The 21,233-nt window shown below is 39.3% G+C and overlaps 3 protein-coding genes across 3 annotated transcripts in view; all 3 read right to left on the bottom strand.

The window, feature by feature from the left end:
- Positions 1 to 189: 189 nt before the first annotated feature.
- LOC136259839 (archaemetzincin-2-like) lies at positions 190 to 1,221 on the bottom strand. The gene has a single exon (XM_066053389.1). The coding sequence runs from the start codon at positions 1,219 to 1,221 to the stop codon at positions 190 to 192; it is 1,032 nt and encodes a 343-aa protein (XP_065909461.1).
- Positions 1,222 to 7,075: 5,854 nt separating this feature from the next.
- The window catches only part of LOC136261573 (BOS complex subunit ncln-like), a 30,447-nt gene continuing 16,289 nt past the window's right edge, over positions 7,076 to 21,233 (bottom strand). The window contains exons 11-17 of the mRNA XM_066055598.1: positions 9,783 to 9,870; positions 9,474 to 9,515; positions 8,979 to 9,086; positions 8,873 to 8,928; positions 8,769 to 8,822; positions 8,636 to 8,717; positions 7,076 to 8,588 (exon numbers count right to left, since the gene is read on the bottom strand). Of these exons, the coding sequence (XP_065911670.1) occupies positions 8,523 to 8,588; positions 8,636 to 8,717; positions 8,769 to 8,822; positions 8,873 to 8,928; positions 8,979 to 9,086; positions 9,474 to 9,515; positions 9,783 to 9,870 (496 nt within the window). The 3' untranslated portion in view covers positions 7,076 to 8,522. The remainder of the gene's footprint in view (positions 8,589 to 8,635; positions 8,718 to 8,768; positions 8,823 to 8,872; positions 8,929 to 8,978; positions 9,087 to 9,473; positions 9,516 to 9,782; positions 9,871 to 21,233) is intronic.
- LOC136259844 (archaemetzincin-2-like) lies at positions 7,292 to 8,356 on the bottom strand. Its single transcript, XM_066053397.1, has one exon. It carries the CDS (start codon positions 8,354 to 8,356, stop codon positions 7,292 to 7,294), a length of 1,065 nt encoding a protein of 354 aa, XP_065909469.1.

Here is a 21,233-nt window from a genome sequence, read left to right on the forward strand (position 1 = left end):
ACTGTATTGTGCTGAGCTCATACCTCACTAATTACTTATTGTCTATCTAATTGTTTGCTGTATATTTTATATGTGTGATTTCTTTGGGGTGTTGATCACCCCCTGGGTGCATCGGCAATTGCCATCTGCCCAGTAACAATAAATAAATACCTCATCTAGATCACAATTAAAAATATGTAACAAGAAACCTTATAGTTGCACAGCTAGAGAAATAGCTCTGTCCAACCATTCTTTACATAGTAAAAACTTGTCATTTTTATTATGAGCAGAAATTAGTCTCTCTTGAAAGAACTTGACCAAGCCTTCATATCTTGCAAGGAAATCAAACTTGATGGCATGTTGTATTTTCCTAAGACACACTGGACACAGAAACGTTAACTTGCGATCACTCTCTTCAGCGTGGTTACTACCATTCAATAGACATGTAAAGTACACGCAATGTCTCAGTCCAAACATGTGACCTATTTCATGTGTCAACACTTTAATTGCCCGCCATCTTAACATTTGATAATCATCTGGTGTTAGCTGATGTAACGTATCGATAGCAACACTCTTGTCCCTCTCAAAGAAGTTTGGATGATATCTGGCAAAACTGAACACTCCAATCCCTTGTTGTAGAGAAGCTTGTCCAAACACAAAGTTCCACTCATCATTAGGATACAAATCCATCATGGTAACTGCTACTACACAGTAAGCATCACGAGGTTTAACACTCTTCATGTATGCAAATATTCCTGATACCATGAGCTGTTCACGTACCACCTTATCATCTACCATGTGCTGTCTAGATTTACACTTCAATTCAGCCACTGGAACTTCCTTCATCATTTTAACAACCATACCAGTGAAAAACGAACTGGTGTAAGCTTCCAAGTCACCTAGAAATCTTACCCCCAATTCCGAGCCACTAGATTTATCACGTGTGAACTCTCCCAGAGGAAGGATGTAAATGGTTTTCATTCTAGAGTTAACATGATTCCTGATTTTCCTTTCCCATGACTGAAATGATTCTGGTGGGGTTGGAAAACTAGTCAACCAGTCGTGCCGACCAGGTGTTGCAATGGGAGGGAATAGACTATTCTGCGCTGAAACCTCGGCTGAAACGTCGCTACACTTTCGCAGGAATTCCATAAACTGACTTTTGTCGTCTATTAACGCTACAGCGGTAGTTATTTCCCTCGCATTGGGCTTGACAAAGGTACTCTTCTTTTTACTTGCCATTCAGTCTCAGTACGACTCAGTAATTTCTCCTCGGATTTTTCTCACGCACACTGAAACATAGATGACTGAACTCAGCCCACACACGCAGTGGGTGTGGTCTGGGCACGACCACACCCACCCAATATGTACTATGATATCACAATGTATACGTAACCAGTCAGGGACACATATGGCAGTTATTTAAGTTTGAAGTCAGTCTCATCTATATTTCGAATTGGTTCCATTCAGCATTTAATGCTGTCTTCTCATCCATCAATTATACCTTGCTGTTTCTCGTGGTGTGTGTAGGCAGCATAGTCCAGTGGTCAGAGCCCTTGATGTGTCTCCTAGTAGCATAGATTTGTATGTGTCTATATTTAACTGTGCTTATTCTCTCTCAGGTGTGTCACAACTTAACAGAATTAAGGCAGTTATATGGAGATACTAAGCTGTGAACATATGAAGTTTTACAAGAACTAACTGTTATTCCAGATCCCTCAGTTGTGATTGAAGTATTAATATTACAAATTTACAATCACTACAGATGTACAACAGTGCAAAGCACAGTCTTTCCTATGGAATAGTGATGGGATGTCTGAGATGTAAATTGAGCTTCTCTTTGTTGAGGTCTGCAATTATGTGCATTCGCGGTGCCAGGTCCAGTTTGCGCTATCCCATTGCTGAGGCACCGATTGCTGTGCAGGTCGCTGAGGCCCATATGTAAGATAATTTGTTTTTGTTTATTATGTACTGTTTTATCTTATGTCATTAATTTGTAAAAAAAAAAAAAAAGATGTACAACTGACTGTATGACTTGGTACTTTTGTAAATATGTAAAGTGTGTTATGATGACTGGTACCACGTGAACGATATTGATGGTCTCAATTGAGATATACTATAGCGATTATAGTTATGAAATGCAACAAGAAACGCTGCACAAAAAACAACTGATAGCTACTGCCAATGAAGTTCTAGATCAAGATCTCATGAAGTACACTGCACATAAGAAACCTTATGAAACAGTACGTAATGTACAGAAAATTGATAAACTTCTGAGAAGTGCAGTTGTAAGGTATAATCTTCATCCATCATTAGAGCTTCTTTCTTGATTGTACACTTCTCCCCTGTAACAAAATGCATGCACAGTGGTCATCTTAGCACTGAGGCCCAATACATGTACAGTTCATAAAGCTATGTAATTAAGCAACTAGAGTGGTAACATTTGGCAGGGAGGCAACATCAGCCGAAGCTGTTCTTCAGCTATGCCCTGTACACAGCATACCTACAATCTTGTATTTTAATTAAGTGTATTTCTAGTTGTTGTATTGTGTTTGGTGTATGTTGTTTTCAATACTCCACTGAAAATCAGCATAAGCTGAGTGGACTCCCTGCGTAAATATTACGACACTTGTTGATCAGTTGGTGTCAGTGTTGCAAACTTACAGCCATGCTAGCAAGAGTGACCAGTTCTGAGTGATAGGTCTCCCATTTGTACCAAAGCTTCCTGAAAGTCGCTTGAAGACTTCTTACACAAATCAAACATTGAACCTTTGTGACAGGCTCCATTGCCAACACACTGATGGTAACATCGCAACTGTTAGTCGTACATGAAGACACTTCAAAATATCTTTAGGCCTTAAAACTTTCGTTTTGAAGGTCCCTGACGTGTCTATCAAGTACTTGTTTACGTCCCCACACTTCAGATTCACTGAGATTTTCTGCCTGAACACTGTTCTGACTCATTACAACATTGTACCAGCACAAAAACCATGTTTCCTTTGCTTCATGATCTATCTCTCGTACGTAATTTATTTATTATTTGTACTGAGCAGTCAGCCATGCTGGTGTGTTCAGGGAAAAAAAAGTATATTAAGTACACAAAACAATTGCCTAATTACAAGTTGAGTAATGTTGTTGCAAAAGTGATGTAAATAATTCAGAGTCAGTTGTTTCGATGATGGTGGGTGGTAGGGTGTTCCATTCTTTTATAGTCCTCAAGAAATAACTGTTTTGATGAGATCTTGTGGACAATGTTGGTATGATGAAATGTAGTGGGTGGTTGTTCTCATTGGTGGAAAATAATATGATGGGATGGAGATAGAAAGCTGATGATTCAGTACCTTGTGTAAAATTTGCAGTCTGGATATCTTTCAAGAGATGTCCAAGACAATTCACTCATCATTGCTGAGACTGAGCTAAATCTGCTGTAGTCATTATAAATCCATCGATCTGCACGTCGCTGCACCTTTTCTAATTATTGGATATAGTATGGATCCCACACAGCTGATGCATACTCCATTTGTGGTCTAACCATTGTGAGGTATGTAGATTCCTTGACTTCTCTTGAACAATTATTGAGGTTGTGTTTCAAAAAATTAAAGTTCTTGTTACCTTGGATACTATGGTGGGTATGTGTGAGGACCAGCTAGGATAGTGATGGAAAATAATCACTCATTTTCCATCACTACTTTTGCCCTACAAATATTGTGTTCACGTGATCATTTCGTAAAATTAAAGTGGCACGCCCTAAAAAGTCAAGAGGTCTATACTCAGCTGCTTGGGCCAATTTCTTACTCCTTCCATCAGAGCTTTGCAAGCAACACTTGAACTGAGTCTGTAGCGACTTGTAAGAATATCTTGAGCAAAGAGAGCTGTCACTTATCATAATGCATCTTAGCACATGATTGTCGTGAATGGAATACTTGATTGTAATTTAGTTATGTCCTTGTTTGTAATTTAGTTATGTCCTTGTTTAATGTTATGTGTTCATTAAATTTGTATGTCATCTGATTATTATTTTTGTACTTTCCTTGCCATATTTGTACTGTCCTTTTTGTACGTATGGTCGCATGTGTCCAAGGTATTGTATAATTGTGTGTTTTAAACATCCTAATGATGGTTTTTCTCTATTCTTGTAGCTGCATATCTATCTTTTGTTTTTCCAGTAGCCAATGTTTTGCTCAGCTATGGAAGGATGGCTTTTTGCAAATAGCTTGAGGATAAATTAAACTGAATCAAATTATTAGCTATTATTATTATTATTATTATTTGTTAATTAAGGATGTAAAGGCAATGCAACAATTAACTCTCAGAACTAGCAAGCGAAATTTTAATTTAAAATCCACGAGAGGAGATACAGATAAAATCATTCCATGTGGTACTTGATTTATTATTTCTCAACAATCGGCACAATGCCATTCCTCCTTGTTGGAATGATACAAAAGCAAACAGACACGTACACATAAAGCTATACATGCACGATTGCAACACTTAATTGCATTAACATCAGAAAGTGGCATTTTGTGCAGCAATAAAATTCAGAAAAAGAATGCAGATCTTTAAGGTTGGCTGGCAAAGAACTCCACAAATGACTGTCGGCCTTTACAAAAAGAAATTTTGTGTGGAAGTCAACTGAGGACTGGCAAAATGTGATGGGGTCTATAGTATGGTAATTTGACTGATTACCAAACTGAATTAGAGGGTGAAGTTGCCTTGAATAATGACACTGATTTGTGCGAACAGAGTAAAAGTTAACAAGCTTTAGCCAATGTAAACAATTATAGGTCATATGTGTGCAAATGATATATCGAATGAACAACTAGTTTTGCAATGCGGGCTGATGGTGAGTCATGTGACATTAAGGAGGGACCCCACACAGGCAAAGCATAGTTCAGATCAGATAATACAAATGAATTTATCAGAAGCTTGATGATGTCTGCAAGAAGTTCTTCAACCCACAAGATGGATATGGAGGACATCTTTTGGCTAATGAGCAGTGCTCCCATGTGAACAATATCCTTTATATATTTTGACACGGATTACCCATCATAATTATCAAGATCATAGATTCTTTACACCCTGTGTCAAGATGTTAGTACAATATAGTTTTCTCTTGCTATGCCCTATATCTGTGTAGGGTCCATGCAGCAATTCACTCCTGCATCATCTGCAGCATAGTTCTGGTGTTCAGTTGACTTGCAGCCTTCACAAATATGATCACGTGTCACAACATAGGATGCCAGGCTCTTGGGATGGCTTCCAGTCAATTCCTTTGTAACGTACCCTTTTAATACTGTGTTGTGACCAACATATTGGCAGTGATGTCTCTCTTAATCCTGCTTTCCAGTTTGGCCGGTCACATGCATTCTTATGACCCACACATCACAATACCACCCGCACATCACAATACCACCTATCATGTAAAAAACAACCATTCAGTCAGAACATTGACACCAGGCCTCAGATTAGTGATACACTGATAAGAGATTTTGCCCAATATCCGGTCCGATATTGAAATAATGACTGATACCGATAATTGGATCGATAATGGCTGATGCCGATAATTGGATACCAATAATGGCTGATACCAATAATTGGATACCGATAATGGCTGATACCGATAATGGATCCAATGTTTATGATTACAAAAATTTCACTATAAAACTTTTTGTCTTATTGTTATGAAAATAACATCAGGGTCAGTCAGCTAAATAATCTTCTAATAATTGAAATTTGGCCAACAAACCAATCAACCAATATTACTTCAGATGGATGATGGATGATGGAATTCTCTTCCGATATTTATTACTGAAACCTCACATGGAGTATAAAAGCACAGAAAAAAGTTAGAGATATCAACAAAAATTTCCTAACATTGAGTGACCCAAGTAGATGTAACTACAAGGATATCACTGACTTTCGTGTTAAACAGCAGGTTTTTTCTCCCCATATTATCTACAGTAGTTAGAGTTTAGATGCTGTATGATGTACTCCAGTATGGAAGAAATGCCATTGGTTGGTCGTGGCAAGTATTTGGAGCTTAAACAAAGCAATCATTCAGTCAAATCATTTGTAGGCTGTAAGCTGAGGAGTAGTATTCTTGCGTAGCCAGACTGCTTTTTACTTTTCCCACCCCCACACAAAAGAAAAGTAGTGGTCTGGCTACGCGAGACTAGAGGGGTAGGTAACGAGCCAAAATCGTCTACAAAATTTCAAATTTTGAAATATGGGTGCCCATATTTCATCTTTCAAAGAACATTTCAATTCATATTTCTCTGTAAAATTCAGCAAATCCCAAAATTAAAACTCCGTAATTCACATTTAGAAAAATCCGTAATTTTAAATTTCCGTAAACTCCCATTTCATCTACTCGATCGTCAACTTTCATCTTTCAAAGTTACTAAATGTCAGGCAATGTTTCATCTTTCAGAAATAAACTCTACACATCAATTGTAAATTGCTGTTACAGCAACTAGGTGGTTGCTGGTTTGTTGAAAACCTCGATAATAAGGCCACTTTGTTTTATGGCCATATTAATGAGGTTTTTGGTAATAAGGTCACTTATCATGGGTCCTGTAGGTGGCCCTATATAATGAGGTTTCACTGTACCAGTTTTATGCAGCCCTTCTCATGGTTCTTACTTGTTTTTCCAATGAGACATTGAGTTGTATCAGATGCACTGGTGCTACAGTAATGTAACTATTCTAACTAATCAGTCAGTCACAGTTTGATAATTCAACACACCGGCCATCATAGGCTGTATGTACAGCACAGGTAACCGGTCAACTGCTATAGCTATACTTGTTGCTGTTGTGTACAAGTTAAAAATAAAATTATCATGTAGTCTAATCAATAGTCTGAGCCATAGTCCATGCATTCATCACATATATGGAAACATGGTATATGTAGCACTCCCCACTCTATCTATATAAATTGATAGGATATCAATTAAAATAGCACAATATGATCAGTGTTTGAAATTTCACTGCATACATGGTCTCTCTATTTCAGCATCTGACTGATGGTTTTATGGATGAACCTTCAGTTACAACATGCTGTTCCTAAACTTGTGTATACACTCGATATCAGCTGCCAGTAAGGAAGACTAAGAGAGCATGATATCCGTGTCAACAAGAAAAAGAAAAGTAACATCAGTACAAGTTAAAGAACACTTAATACATCATTAGAAGTACTACTAAATATTCTACTAATCTCAATCTGTGAACAGTAGGACCAATTATTGTGCACGTATCTACTGCTATTGTAGAAAACAAGTTTTTAAAAAAAGTTTTAAGTGCATTTTTGAACTATTTTAAGTCTGACATTCTTGTATCAGCTTAAGTGCTTTCTGAAGCCAGTTGTAACATTTCTTGTAACGATCCTCTTCTGTTGAATCTTCATCAACTGTTGCCAGACGTGACTCGTAAAATGCCAGCATAGTTTTATACCTGGCAACAAAGTCAAATCCAATGGCATGTTGCATTTTATGTAGACAAACTGGACACAGAAATGAACCTGATCTATCGCTCTCTTCCTCATGGTTCCTACCATTCATTAGACAACTAAAGTAGACACAATGCTCTAACCCAAACATATGGGTGATCTCGTGAGTCAAGATATTACAAGACCTCCAAGTCATTAGTTGTTTGGCCAGAACTGATACCTCCGATAGCTTGTCCAAGCTTACAACTTTACCAGCACTGAAAAAATCCGGATGGTTACGAGCAAAACTGAACACTCCTATTCGATCTCGTGTGGATGCCTGACCAAACACAAAGTTCCATCTCCTATCAGGATACAGGTCCATCATTGTAATAGCAAGGACACAATAAGCATCTCTTGGTAACATGTGAAGAAGAAATAAAAATATTTCTTTAGTTTGCAATTGGTCTCTCTTCACTCCTCTGGCAACCTCGTAATTTCTAGTTGTGGCATTTAGTGACTCTACAGGTACTCGGGGTAACATCTTAATGGGAAGACCAAAGAAAAATATCTCAGCATACTCCAGTAACTCAGCCAAAAATGGATCAGTAACACCACTATGTTTTCCTGTAGCGTGTTCTTCTACTCTGGTCTGTTCAGAGAATTCTCCAATGGGCAGAATATATATCGTGTTCTTCCCTACAACTACTTCGTTCCTTTCCTCGCGACTTTCCCACTTCTCAAAGGATTCCGGATCGGTAGGAAATCTTGACAACCAGTCTTGCGGACCAGGTAGAGGCATGGGTCGAATGAGACTTTCTTCCGACTGACTATCGAATGTAGTTCGCTGTAAAAATTTGGTGAAATCTTTATCTAGTTCAGGATACAACCCCACAGCATCAAAAGCGTCCGCTTTACAAGGAGGCTTGAATGGTTTTTCCTCTTCTTCGGCCATGTCCGCCCCGCTGTGCACCAATTGGAATCAAGCGTGCAATAAATATATATTAGATGCGCTTCAGGGAGATTATATCATAGGTACCCCCAATGTAGGAGGTGTATTATTATGCACTGTACAAATATACTAAATATACAAGTATAAACTAAAGATAAGACAAGTGCGTTCATCGTGTCTTCACCTTCACTGACCATGAATACTTCCTAAACAACAGACTGACCTGTGGAAATACCTACAAGCATTATATAATATTTACCCTTCTTGTCCAGTAAGGCTCACCAGTGTTAAGATGATATATACAATAGCTAGATACACAGCTATAGCTAACGCTAGGAACAAATCAAAAATTGCCGGCTTTACACTAAATATAAGAACAATAGCAATAATTACTAACATGTGGAACTGTACAAACCTGTATACTTGTAAGACTGTTTGTGTAGCATCATAGAGTATAAATTCTGGGTCCCTAGAGAGCAGAGCTAGTTACACAAGTCAGTACACTTGTAAAACACAAACGTTTTATCTGGTTTGTGTGTAGTTATCTTAACATCAGTTAGGTATCTTGATAGTGTCTAAAAATAGTAACTATAACAACTTGATTGATTAACAAGAGAAGACACACCTCCTGAAGTGAACTAATTAAGGCATTGTCATTGGTAACTAACTGTGGTGAACGTGACTGATGGATCAAGTGATCCAGCCATGACATCATATAATCAGTGTTGACAGCCTATACACCAAGTAATAGAAAATTAATATTATCGTGTGTATGTGTGCATGCGTGTGCATGTGTGTGTGGTGAGGTAGTGGCTAGCTGTTAAAATGGGGACCTGGTGTAAACTGGGAAGCAAATACCAATTGTGCATGTCTCATATAGCAGGTGAAGGTCCAGGTGGAACTTTGGGTGCCCACACCTTCACCTGTGAGACATGGTACAGCCTCCTTAGGGTTACTAGTCCTGCCCCAGGAGGGCATGCCTGCACTGATTCATAGTACCTGAGTAGTGCACAGGTGTCCCAGTGCTGGTTCACTGGGTAGGCGTGACCACACCAACGGTAACCAAAGGCTGTGTGCGTGTGTATGTATTAGCCACAGCTACAGTATTAGTCAAACTTACCATATCATTTGTGAACAGTTCTAGTGTAGTACCATCACCAACCTATTGAAACAGTATCACTACATGTTACATTACCACCTACAGTACTACTTCACGACCTCATTAATAAGACCACCTCATTATAGTGACCATGTCAAGTAGGTCCCAAACATAGCTAAGGTGTACTTCATGACCTCATTAATAACACCACCTCATTATAGTGACCATGTCAAGTAGGTCCCAAACATAGCTAAGGTGTACTTCATGACCTCATTAATAAGACCACCTCATTATAGTAGTGGTCCATCTTATTAATAAAGTTTCACTGACCTTAGTGGAAAGGTTATACACATGATGTACTATGGCTTCTGCTATCAACTTGACATTTCGTGTTAACACAACAGGATCAACTGATGTACTATAAGGCAATTCAAATAAGCTACTAACAATTGTAGCTCAATCACACCACAACACATAGCACTAAACTATAGGAATATGTTACCATCATAATGGTATGCATTGTAATCATACAGTACGTACGATGAACTTTTCTAAAGTGACACATGTAAACCCCCTCACCCCTCCATTCCAAAATGACTCCCATAAACCTTACGTGATGAAAAGCACCTTTACAGAAGAGTATTAGCGCTACTAATGCCAGTAAAAACAATAAAGCTCTTACAGGAGAACAAACACTTTTTTTAAAATACTTAAAATTGAAATTTAGTCTTTCTGCCTAACAGCTTGCTGCTCCCCTGACCACAGTTGCAAGGCTAAAAGCTAAACAACACATTGTATGACCGCCATTTACACCATAATAACAAACTCACCACTGACATGTGCCTTGATGAGTGCTTGTCCTCTGCACCTTGCTTTTCCTTTTATCTGCAATCATGCTGGTCGCCATCTTCTTCATGCAATATAACCATATTAAGGCATTAATTTTCCACATTGGTACTTTCTGTATTTAGACTATGGTACAGCTCATTTAGAGGGTTACTAAATCACTTAGTCACCTGACATGCTCATTTAGTCACCTACACATGTTCATTTAGTAACCCGCCCTCAGGTAATTTTGTACGTAAAAAATAATTATAACACGAAAGGTACACTGGAGTACTTGATAATACTGTAATACAATTCTTCTCCATGTTCTGCGAATAATTCTGGAGAAATAGTAGACTAAGCGGCATATCTACTATAGCTCTAGCTGTTACTCTGGTTACTGGTCGAATAATTATTTTTGTGGGCGCTGTAAGGAAACCGTTCTGCTGTTCTGCATTGCTCTTTCATGCCACCCTAATGCTCTGGCTATAAAGGTATGTATTTTAAACCATAGTCTAAATAAGTTAGACACCGCGACCAATGGGAACTAAGCGATTTAGTAACCCCTCTGGCCCTTAGTAGTGCCCTCGCTGCACTCGGGACGCTACAGCCTCGGGCCATCAGGGTTACTAAATCGCTTAGTTCCCTTGGTCTTGGTGTCTAACTATTATTTAGACACAGCTAAAGTTCCCAGACAGCTGTATGTACAAGTCGACATATTACACGCCCTGTGTATATCTCTACTATTTATAGTACTTGTAGAACTCTTGTTCTTCATGTTAAGATTGACCACACATCCTTTATGATCTAGCAGCACCAATAATAATTGAGTACCATAACATGCCCCTTAATAATCTAGTCATATCAACCATGCCTCTTACCAGTATAGATAGTAGTGTACAGACCTCATATGGCACGGTGAAAAGGAGGCAAGGAAAGACCACGCACCCTGAAACCATCCGAGGCTCACTCAAGATAAAGCAGTCACCCTAGCAATGTTTGATAGTCTAATACACAGTACGTGGGAAAATCCCTAAATTGGCATGTTTTTACCATCAAAATAGGCACACTGCTACAATGCCAAGAAGAGATTTCCCTCATATCTTGTTACAGTACATTTCACTGCTGGAACCCCACTTCATTTTTGAATTAATTAAGTTTTATATTACACTAGTTTATTAACTTTTTTGTTTACAAAAAACATGTGTGGCTGTGACTGATCTATTAGAGTATCTCAATCTTGCTACTCGAGCAGACTAAGCTAGGGGGGCGTGGTACAATGACTTGTTTTTCTATGGAGCTAGATCATTGAAGGGCGTGGCCTCAGCACTGATTATTAGAGGTGTGATCATTTAAGGGCGTGTGGCCCATTGCAATCAGTTTATATACCCAGTTTAGTTGCTACCAGTCCTACTTCAGTATAGCCTGTATAAATGCGTATCTCAGTAAAACTTTGATTACTTTAGGATATCATGTCAACACAAAGTGTTAAGGAGTTTTGACAATGTCATCAGTGGGCTGCTGGAGACAATGTCATCAGTGGGCTGCTGGAGACAATGTCATCAGTGGGCTGCTTATTGAAGCCATAACTACAACAGTCATTGAAACTTAATGCTGCATACACCCCTGACCAACTAGCACATTGAAAGTGACTATAGGTATTACATCATAACTTTGAGATTCGTTTGTACAGGCTATACTGCAGTAGGACACTCTCCTCTCTTTTTATATTATGAACTCTTTATAAGCACCTCAAATAGTTTTGTGGTGTTTAAATACACTCCTTCAAGGAAAGCGTCAATATGGGAAATTAACACCTTGGTGTGGTTTCCTGGCATGAAGAAGATGACCATTTAATTAAATGGCAAAGTGCAGAAGGTCAAAACCACAATAGGAATTTCCCACCCATTTGCTGTTGTGGTGGAAAATGATGGCTGTGTGCTGATCTCTAGCGGTCAGGCAGTGAAGGCAGACCAAAATACGGGTTAAATTCTTAAAAACTCTATAGTATATTAATTTTAAAATGAAGTAGAGACATATTTTCACTAGAATTACAAATACTGATGAGTAAATAGATTAAGAGGTGTGGTCTCAGGCAATTATTGATCGTTATTAATCAACCCAAGATCGCGTTAATAGGTGTCCTATTATGAAGTATGAAGTTATGGGTATCTACCAAGCATAAGTGCTTAAAATAAGTTTGTGACATCTAAACATGTTGCTCAAGGGTTGATAGGGAAAATTAATGCCTCAATATGGTTTCATTGCAAGAAGAAGACGATCAGCCTGACTGAAGATAAAAGGAAAGACAAGGCGTAGAGGGCACACACTCGTCGGAACCTCAAAAGGCACATCCCACTGCTGAGTTTGCTATTGTGGTGTAAAATGGTGACCTTGTGCTCATTTGGCCTCCAGCCTTGCAACTGCAGGCAGGCAGGCAGGCAGGCAGGCAGGCAGGCAGGCAGGCAGGCAGGCAGGCAGGCAGGCAGGCAGGCAGGCAGGCAGGCAGGCAGGCAGGCAGGCAGGCAGGCAGGCAGGCAGGCAGGCAGGCAGGCAGGCAGGCAGGCAGGCAGGCAGGCAGGCAGGCAGGCAGGCAGGCGAAAATTCGAGTTTTGGTGATTTTAAAAAAAATTCTATATTCAACTGCCTTGTAAGCGTGTTCTTGATTAATGCTGTATTTAATATTATATGGACTAATATTATTCCGTAAAGGTGATTTTCATCGCATAAGATGTCTCTAGGATAAGTTTTAAAGGTGAGATTTTAGGCAACGCATGTCATTTTGGGGGGTCCCTACTTACACAGTACTTCCGTATCCTGTTGCCTGTAAGTGTTTTTAACACTGCATTTGATGTTGAATGGAGTAAGATGTTCTGTAAAGGTGATTTTTGTCTTATATGATATTTCTGATGGTTTTTTTTTGACACGTAATCTTTAGCAGTGCCTGTCAGTTTAGGGCTAACCCGACTAAAGTGTTTTTTGATAATAAAATCCTTGCTGAATAGTGTTCTATTGTTGACTGTTCTATTAGAGTAATTTTAATTTACCTCTTGTCCATGTATGCTTCATGTGTACTGTAGCTCTCTACCTACCTCATACTATATTTTGGAGGGCGTGTCCCCTAAATAAGCATTAGTTAGTGAAATCCTCAGTCAAAGTGGCTTACATGTTGCTTTTCCTTATTCAATCAAAATTATTACTCAATTCAATCGATGCTAGCTTACCCCCCCCCCCCCCCCCCCCCAAGGGAAATCCTGTGAAAAGGGTGCAGCCTTCTAACTACACCAGTGGATGTGATATCAAAATTGATGATATTTAAACTGTCACTGAATTTGTAACATTACAAATTAATTGACATAATATCATTAGCTTGGCCACCACCTTTGATATCACATCTTTTCCATACTTTAGAAGGCCACACCCTTTCCACTGCTTTGGATTAGAGTATCAATCACTTTTGTATTTGCATGGCTTCTATCTATCTTTTTTCCCTACAGACAAACAGAAGATCTAGAAAGACACTTGTACTATTTTGTGTATCATATTAGCAAGAGTCCATTGCGTGTCTATAGAGATCTCAAGATACATGGCATGTATGGTGGTTGGTTTTCAGGTTATAACTCACTGATAATTAGTATCTTTAAAAAGTTAAAAATACAGTAGGGATCCAAGAGATATATATGACAGCATAGTTGTTACCACACTGGCAAGTTAACCTACACTGGCACGTTACCCTACACTGGCACGTTATCCTACACTGGCACGTTACCCTACACTGGCACGTTATCCTACACTGGCACGTTATCCTACACTGGCAGGTTACCCTACACTGGCACGTTACCCTACACTGGCATGTTACCCTACACTGGCACGTTACCCTACATAAAACAGATTTCTATAACGTTACTGAAGGTTTGTACTTTGATAGTTGCCTGACATGTAAAAGGGAAATTCAACTAGTTTTCATACGCAGTTTAGCCGGTACACATTGCAGCTAGGCCGACTGCTCTATTAGAGTATCCTGATAGCATTCTTATGTACATATGTTTGGTAAGCCTGACTATTTAAATTTTTTTTGTTGCAGTAGTAGTAGTAGTAGTAGTAGTAGTAGTAGTAGTAGCAGTAGTAGTAGTAGTAGTAGTAGTAGTAGTAGTAGTAGTAGTAGTAGTAGTGGTAGTGGTAGTGGTAGTGGTAGTGGTAGTAGTAGTAGTAGTAGTAGTAGTAGTAGTAGTAGTAGTAGTAGTGGTGGTGGTGGTAGTAGTAGTAGTAGTAGTAGTAGTAGTAGTAGTAGTAGTAGCAGAAGTATCAATCATTGGCACATGATTATCACATGATGTACAGAATGCCGGTGATAATTATCCCTGTGGTGGTTGGATGTACAGGTGTTGTATCTTCTAACTGTATTACTCACCTTCGTCGTATCCCAGACTTTTCTAACAGTTTATTTTGTACCATTCAAAAGGCAGCCGTAATTGGAACTGTTCATGTCTTACGGTGTACAAATGTGATTTAATGAACATTATCTTATGTACTTGTACATGATTCTGTTCTTTCTCTGTACAATTGTGTGTACATGTAATTCTTTTAATGAAAAGTAGTAGTAGTAGTAGTAGTAGTAGTAGTAGTAGTAGTAGTAGTAGTAGTGGTAGTGGTAGTAGTAGTAGTAGTAGAGGAGATTACTTCAAATGATATTGTACCAGCTATAACTTCAGATTTACTAACTGCTGCTATTCGCAGACTAAAGAACTGGGTATCCCCAGGCCCTGATGGCATTCAAGGGTTCTGGTGGAAACGGTTGTCCTCTGTTCATGGCTTTCTGTGTGACTATTTCCACAATTTTCTTATGGGAGATGTGGATCTACCTGTGTGGTTTCCTGTTGGGAGAACTTTACTTATCCCCAAGAGCAATGATTTATCTAGCCCACAGAATTATCGACCAATTACTTGTCTTAACATCATTTACAAGTTATGGACTGGCTGTCTCACTTCCCTAGTATCTCAACATTGTGAGCACCACAAACTTATTCATCCTGCTCAGAAGGGGTGCTCCAGGGGTCAGTATGGTTGTATTGATCATCTCTTACTGACTAATAGTGTATGGCAACAGGTGAGGAGTAAAAATAGATCTATGGCAGCTGCTTGGATAGACTATAGAAAAGCTTACGACTCTATTCCTCACAACTGGCTCCTGGAGTGCCTCCGATTGTTTCAGTTTCCATCTGTACTGGTGGGTTGTTTAGAGAGACTGGTACCCCTGTGGAGGACCACACTATATTTACGGGTACATAATAGTGTCACTACTCAATTATCAGAAGTATCTATCAAGTGTGGTATTTTTCAGGGTGATACTCTGAGTCCATTGTTGTTTTGTTTGGCATTGAATCCGCTCAGTTACTTGTTAGATAATTTGAAGGGATATAAGATTTCTTCAACTGTGAATTTGACACATCTAATGTATATGGATGACATCAAGTTGTTTGCTCGGGATGATAACGGTTTACGGACTCTTGTGGACCATGTTAAGAAGTTTTCTGATGACATTGGCATGCAGTTTGGTTATCAGAAATGTGCCAAGCTGTCTGCAAGGAGGGGCAAATTAATTTTGACGGGACCTGTACCAACTTTAGAAAGTGAAATTAATGAGCTTGATTATGGTCAAACGTATCGATATTTGGGGTTTCCTGAGGCAGGAGGTATTGATCATGCTTGCAATAAGTCAATTATAACTGCTGAACTGCAAAGGCGTTTGAAACTAGTGTGGGGGTCTCTGCTTTGTGGTCATAAAGTCAAGGCAACTAACAGTTTTTGTATCCCTTTACTATCCTATGGTTTTGGTATTGTGGATTGGACCAAGGCAGAGATTGCCCAGTTTGATATTACTGTTCGTAAGACACTTACTGCTGCTAAAAGCCATCATCCACGATCAGCTATTGAAAGATTATATTTGCCTCGTAAGTTAGGTGGAAGAGGCTTGCTAAACATTGAACACCTTTACCATCGGCATCTAATCTTGTTGTCCCATCACCTGCAGTCATCAAGGGATGACTTAGTGCAGGCCTGTTGTGAATTGATGATGCAGTTCCCGCCATGTAAGTCATTGTTGTCTAAGGCTGATGATGTTGTATCTTCTCTGTTGTTGACTGATGTTTTAAGTTATGAGGTTGGACAATTGAAAACTGCTGTGATAGCTGCTCAGAGGAAGAAGCTTCAGAGTGTACTATGTGACAAGCCATTACATGGTAAATTTTTTACCTTCATACAATCCTCAACTATTGATGCTGTGAGAAGTTTCAAGTGGCTGCAATGTTCGCTCCACGGTGAGTCTGAAAGTAGTATTTTTGCCGTGCAGGATCAGGTGTTGTGCACTAGGGTTTACCAGGCAAAGATAATGCACACTCCGATTCAGTCAATCTTGTGTCGCTTGTGTCAGGAACAGGAAGAGACAATCCAGCATATACTTTCTGGCTGTCCTGTACTGGCACCAACTAGTTACCTTCGCAGGCATAACATGGTGGGCAGGGTGCTTCATTTGCACCTCAGTAAGTCTTTCAAATTGCCGATATCTGCCAAGTGCTGGTATGATCACCAACCTTTGCCAGTGGTTGAAAATGAGGTTGCAAAGGTTTTATGGGATTTTGGTTTGTACACTGATGTCCATGTTTCATCCAATCGGCCTGACATTGTGTTGTTTTTAAAGAAGGAAGAGCGAATAATTTTCTTTGAAGTTGCTTGCCCTGCAGATATCAATGTACTAACTAAGGAGCAAGAAAAATTGAATAAGTATCAAACCCTTGTCCGAGAGATTTCCGAGTGTTATGGTCAACCTGTTGATCTTGTTCCTGTTGTGATTGGCCATTCTGGTGTGGTATCAGCTAACCAACAAACTCATTTGAAGCGAATACCTGACTATAACAAAACATTGTTTAATAACCTCCAAAAGGCAGCTATTCTTGGGACTGTTAATATCTTAACATCTATTAACTTTGGTTATACTTAAGCGTATGCCTGTATTACCAATATTATTCTGTACTATTGTACATGTGTGTCATCATTGTTCAATGAAAAAGTAGTAGTAGTAGTGGTAGTGGTAGTGGTAGTAGTAGTAATAGTAGTAGTAGTAGTAGTAGTAGTAGTAGTAGTAGTAGTAGTAGTAGTGGTAGTGGTAGTAGTAGTAATAGTAGTAGTAGTAGTAGTAGTAGTAGTAGTAGTAGTAGTAGTAGTAGTAGTAGTAGTACACAAAATATCAAAGATTAGCTGGAGAGATGTCAAGAACTTACTGTCAGCCGGCAGTGATTATTCCTGTTGTGTTTGGAGTGTCTGGAGTGGTTTCAAATAACCAGAAGAGACATTTGGAAAAGATTCCAGCCTTTACCCAATTAACTTTTGCTAACTTACAAAAGGCAGCCATATTGGGAACAGTTAATGTTCTTAATAATATCAATTTACGTGTGGTGTAACTTAGGGTTTGCTTGTTTCATCATTATTGTCTGCACAATGGTACATGTTAAATTTTATCAAATCCGTAGTAGTAGTAGTGGTAGTAGTAGTAGTGGTGGTGGTAGTAGTAGTAGTAGTAGTAGTAGTAGTAGTAGTAGTAGTAGTAGTAGTAGTAGTAGTAGTAGTAGTAGTAGTAGTAGTAGTAGTAGTAGTAGCAGAGAATGCCACAATCAAGATATCGTGGGACTTTGGAATGACCACCGTGTCCCGGGTTGTGAGCAATCGCCCAGATATTGTTGTTTTTATGAAGGAGGCTCCGGAGAAGATTTTGCTTGTGGAAGTGTCATGTCCGGCTGACATTAATGTTCTTGACAAAGAGAATGAGAAGGTAACCAAGTACCAGCGGTTAGCAGGGGAGATGTCAAGGACTTATTGTCAGCCGGTAGTGGTTGTTCCAGTTGTTTTTGGAGCCTCTGGAATAGTTTCAAAGAATCAGAAGAGCCATCTGAAGAAGATTCCAGCCTATAATGAAGTAGTTTTTGCCACCTTGCAGAAGGCAGCCATTCTTGGAACAGTTGACGTTCTTAGGAATGTTAATTTGTGTATGATGTAGCTTAGGCTTTGGCTTGTTACATCATTACTATTGTCTGTACAATGTGTTGTACATGTAGAATTTCATTAAATCCGTAGTAGTAGTAGTAGTAGTAGTAGTAGTAGTAGTAGTAGTAGTAGTAGTAGTAGTAGTAGTAGTAGTAGTAGTAGTAGTAGTAGTAGTAGTAGTAGTAGTAGTAGTAGTAGTAGTAGTAGTAGTAGTGGTAGTAGTGGTAGTAGTGGTAGTAGTAGTAGTAGTGGTAGTAGTAGTAGTAGTAGTAGTATTAGTGGTAGTAGTAGTAGTAGTAGTAGTAGTAGTAGTAGTAGTAGTAGTAGTAGTAGTAGTAGTAGTAGTAGTAGTAGTAGTAGTAGTAGTAGTAGTAGTAGTAGTAGTAGTAGTAGTAGTAGTAGTAGTAGTAGTAGTAGTAGTAGTAGTAGTAGTAGTAGTAGTAGTAGTAGTAGTAGTGTAGTAGTAGTAGTAGTGGTAGTAGTAGTAGTAGTGGTAGTAGTAGTGGTAGTAGTAGTAGTAGTAGTAGTAGTAGTAGTAGTAGTAGTAGTGGTAGTGGTAGTAGTAGTGGTAGTAGTAGTAGTAGTAGTAGTAGTAGTAGTGGTAGTAGTAGTAGTAGTGGTAGTTTACTTGTCAAGCTCGTGCGATTATTAACTCGAAGCTGCTATCTGATCATGAGTTACAGGATATACAGCAGCGCCAAAGAGCAGATGATGAACAATTACCAAATGAAAGTAAACTTGAAACATCCCCGGAGGGCTCATTGCAAATGAGAGATACTTCTATTGATGCTGTGTTGCGTCCTGTGCCATTGGAGGACGAACCAAATGAGTTTGTACAGTTAGTGGGCTGTGTGGAGGACTGTTTGTCTGATGTTACTATTACTGAGGAGCTGAAAATTGCGTTTAAGCGGTTACATAGCTGTCTTTTGGAGATTGACACTTTGGACCTTGCTGAGAGGCAGGCATTGCCAAAATTGATTGACAACAAAGTTGGTAAGAAGTGGCTACACATGATGAATAAGTGTATAGATGAATGTGTTCAGAAACGAATTATTTCAATCTCTCAGTGTGATTGTTTAATATATGCAGGTGCAATGGCGGTCATCAGGTTGTCTGGCCAACATGTTGAAAAAGGTGGGAGGAGGGGTCGACAGGATGTTTGGAAACTCCGTCTGGAGTCACAGATAAAGAAATTTAGAAAGCACATATCACAACCGTTGGCTATCCATCAATCTCCTGTGTTAACTGCTCGATTGCGACATTTGAAAGCTCACTTGTTTAAACTCTATCATATAATGGATAACCCAACTTTTTTAATTGCTATAGAAACATTGAAACAGAAAGTAACTAGCTTAGCTACTAGAATACGGAGATACCAGACTAGATTACTTAGATTTTGGCAAAACAACACCTTCAGGAGAAATCAGAAAGTGTTCTATCGCAGTTTTAGTCCTGATTCTAAACATAATTACGTTGGAACTCCTGATAATTTAGACCTGATAACCTTTTGGAAAAGTATTTTTGAACGAAACGCTTCTGCTAACTTGGATGGCTCCTGGCTGACGCAATTGAAGGAAAAGTTTAATAAGGAAAATATACTTGATGGAGCCATACCAGCTATAACATCAGAGGTGTTTGCTGTTGCTATTCGCAAATTGAGGAATTGGGCTTCTCCAGGTCCTGATGGCATCCAGGGATTCTGGTGGAAGCGGTTCTCCTCGGTTCATGACTTTTTGTGTAGTGACTTTCACAAGTTACTTGTAGGGGACATGGCTATACCTCATTGGTTCCCCATTGGTCGGACCTTGTTAATTCCAAAGTGTCATGATTTGTCTAACCCGCAGAACTATCGACCAATTACCTGTCTAAATATTGTTTATAAACTATGGACCAGCTGTCTTACCTTTCTAGTATCTCAACATTGTGAACACCATCAACTTATCCACCCTGCTCAGAAAGGATGTTGCAGAGGCCAGTATGGATGTGCTGATCACCTTCTATTGACTAATAGTGTATGGCGTCAAGTGAGATGTAAAAACAGATCCCTGGCTGTTGCCTGGATTGATTATAAAAAAGCATATGACTCTGTCCCATACAACTGGCTTCTGGAGTGCATGCGTTTGTTTAACTTTCCACCTGTACTGGTGGCTTGCTTGGAGAGATTGTTGCCATTGTGGAGGACCACTTTATATTTACAACTACTTAAAAGTGCCACAACACAATTATCCAAAGTGTCTGTTAAGTGTGGTATATTTCAAGGAGACACCCTGAGTCCATTGTTATTTTGCTTGGCACTTAGTTATTTGTTAGATGCTCTTAAGGGATATAGGATGTCTTCAAGGTCGAATTTAACACATCTGATGTATATGGATGACATTAAACTATTTGCACAGAATGATAAGTGTTTACAGCCGCTTATAGACATTGTCAGAAAGTTTTCTGATGACATTCAAATGCAGTTTGGATTCCAAAAATGTGCCAAGATGTCTGCAACCAGAGGGAAAATTGATTTGACTGGGCCTTTACCAACTCTAGATAATGAACTCGATTATGGCCAAACCTATCGATACCTGGGGTTTCCTGAGGCTAGCGGTATTGATCATGCTGCTAGCAAGTCAATTATAACTACTGAATTTCACAGACGATTGAAACTGGTATGGGGATCTTTGCTTTGTGGGCCACTTACACTTAAAGTGCGTGCTACCAACAGCTTTTGCATTCCGTTGCTCTCTTACGGATTTGGTATTGTTGAATGGACCAAAACGGAGATTGCCCAGTTCGATGTCACTGTCCGTAAGGTACTTACTGCTGCCAATAGCCATCATCCACGTGCGGCTGTTGAAAGGTTGTACTTGACTCGTAGAATGGGGGGAAGAGGTTTAGTGAACATTGAACAACTTTATCAACGACGTTTGGTTT

Source organism: Dysidea avara, chromosome 7 (assembly GCF_963678975.1).
Source record: "Dysidea avara chromosome 7, odDysAvar1.4, whole genome shotgun sequence".
In the NCBI taxonomy this organism is placed as follows: Eukaryota; Metazoa; Porifera; class Demospongiae; order Dictyoceratida; family Dysideidae; genus Dysidea; species Dysidea avara.

What these genes read in the sequence shown, in the direction of transcription:
- LOC136259844 (XM_066053397.1), bottom strand. Translation starts at nt 8,356, where the DNA reads ATGGCCGAAGAAGAGGAAAAACCATTCAAGCCTCCTTGTAAAGCGGAC.
- LOC136259839 (XM_066053389.1), bottom strand. Translation starts at nt 1,221, where the DNA reads ATGGCAAGTAAAAAGAAGAGTACCTTTGTCAAGCCCAATGCGAGGGAA.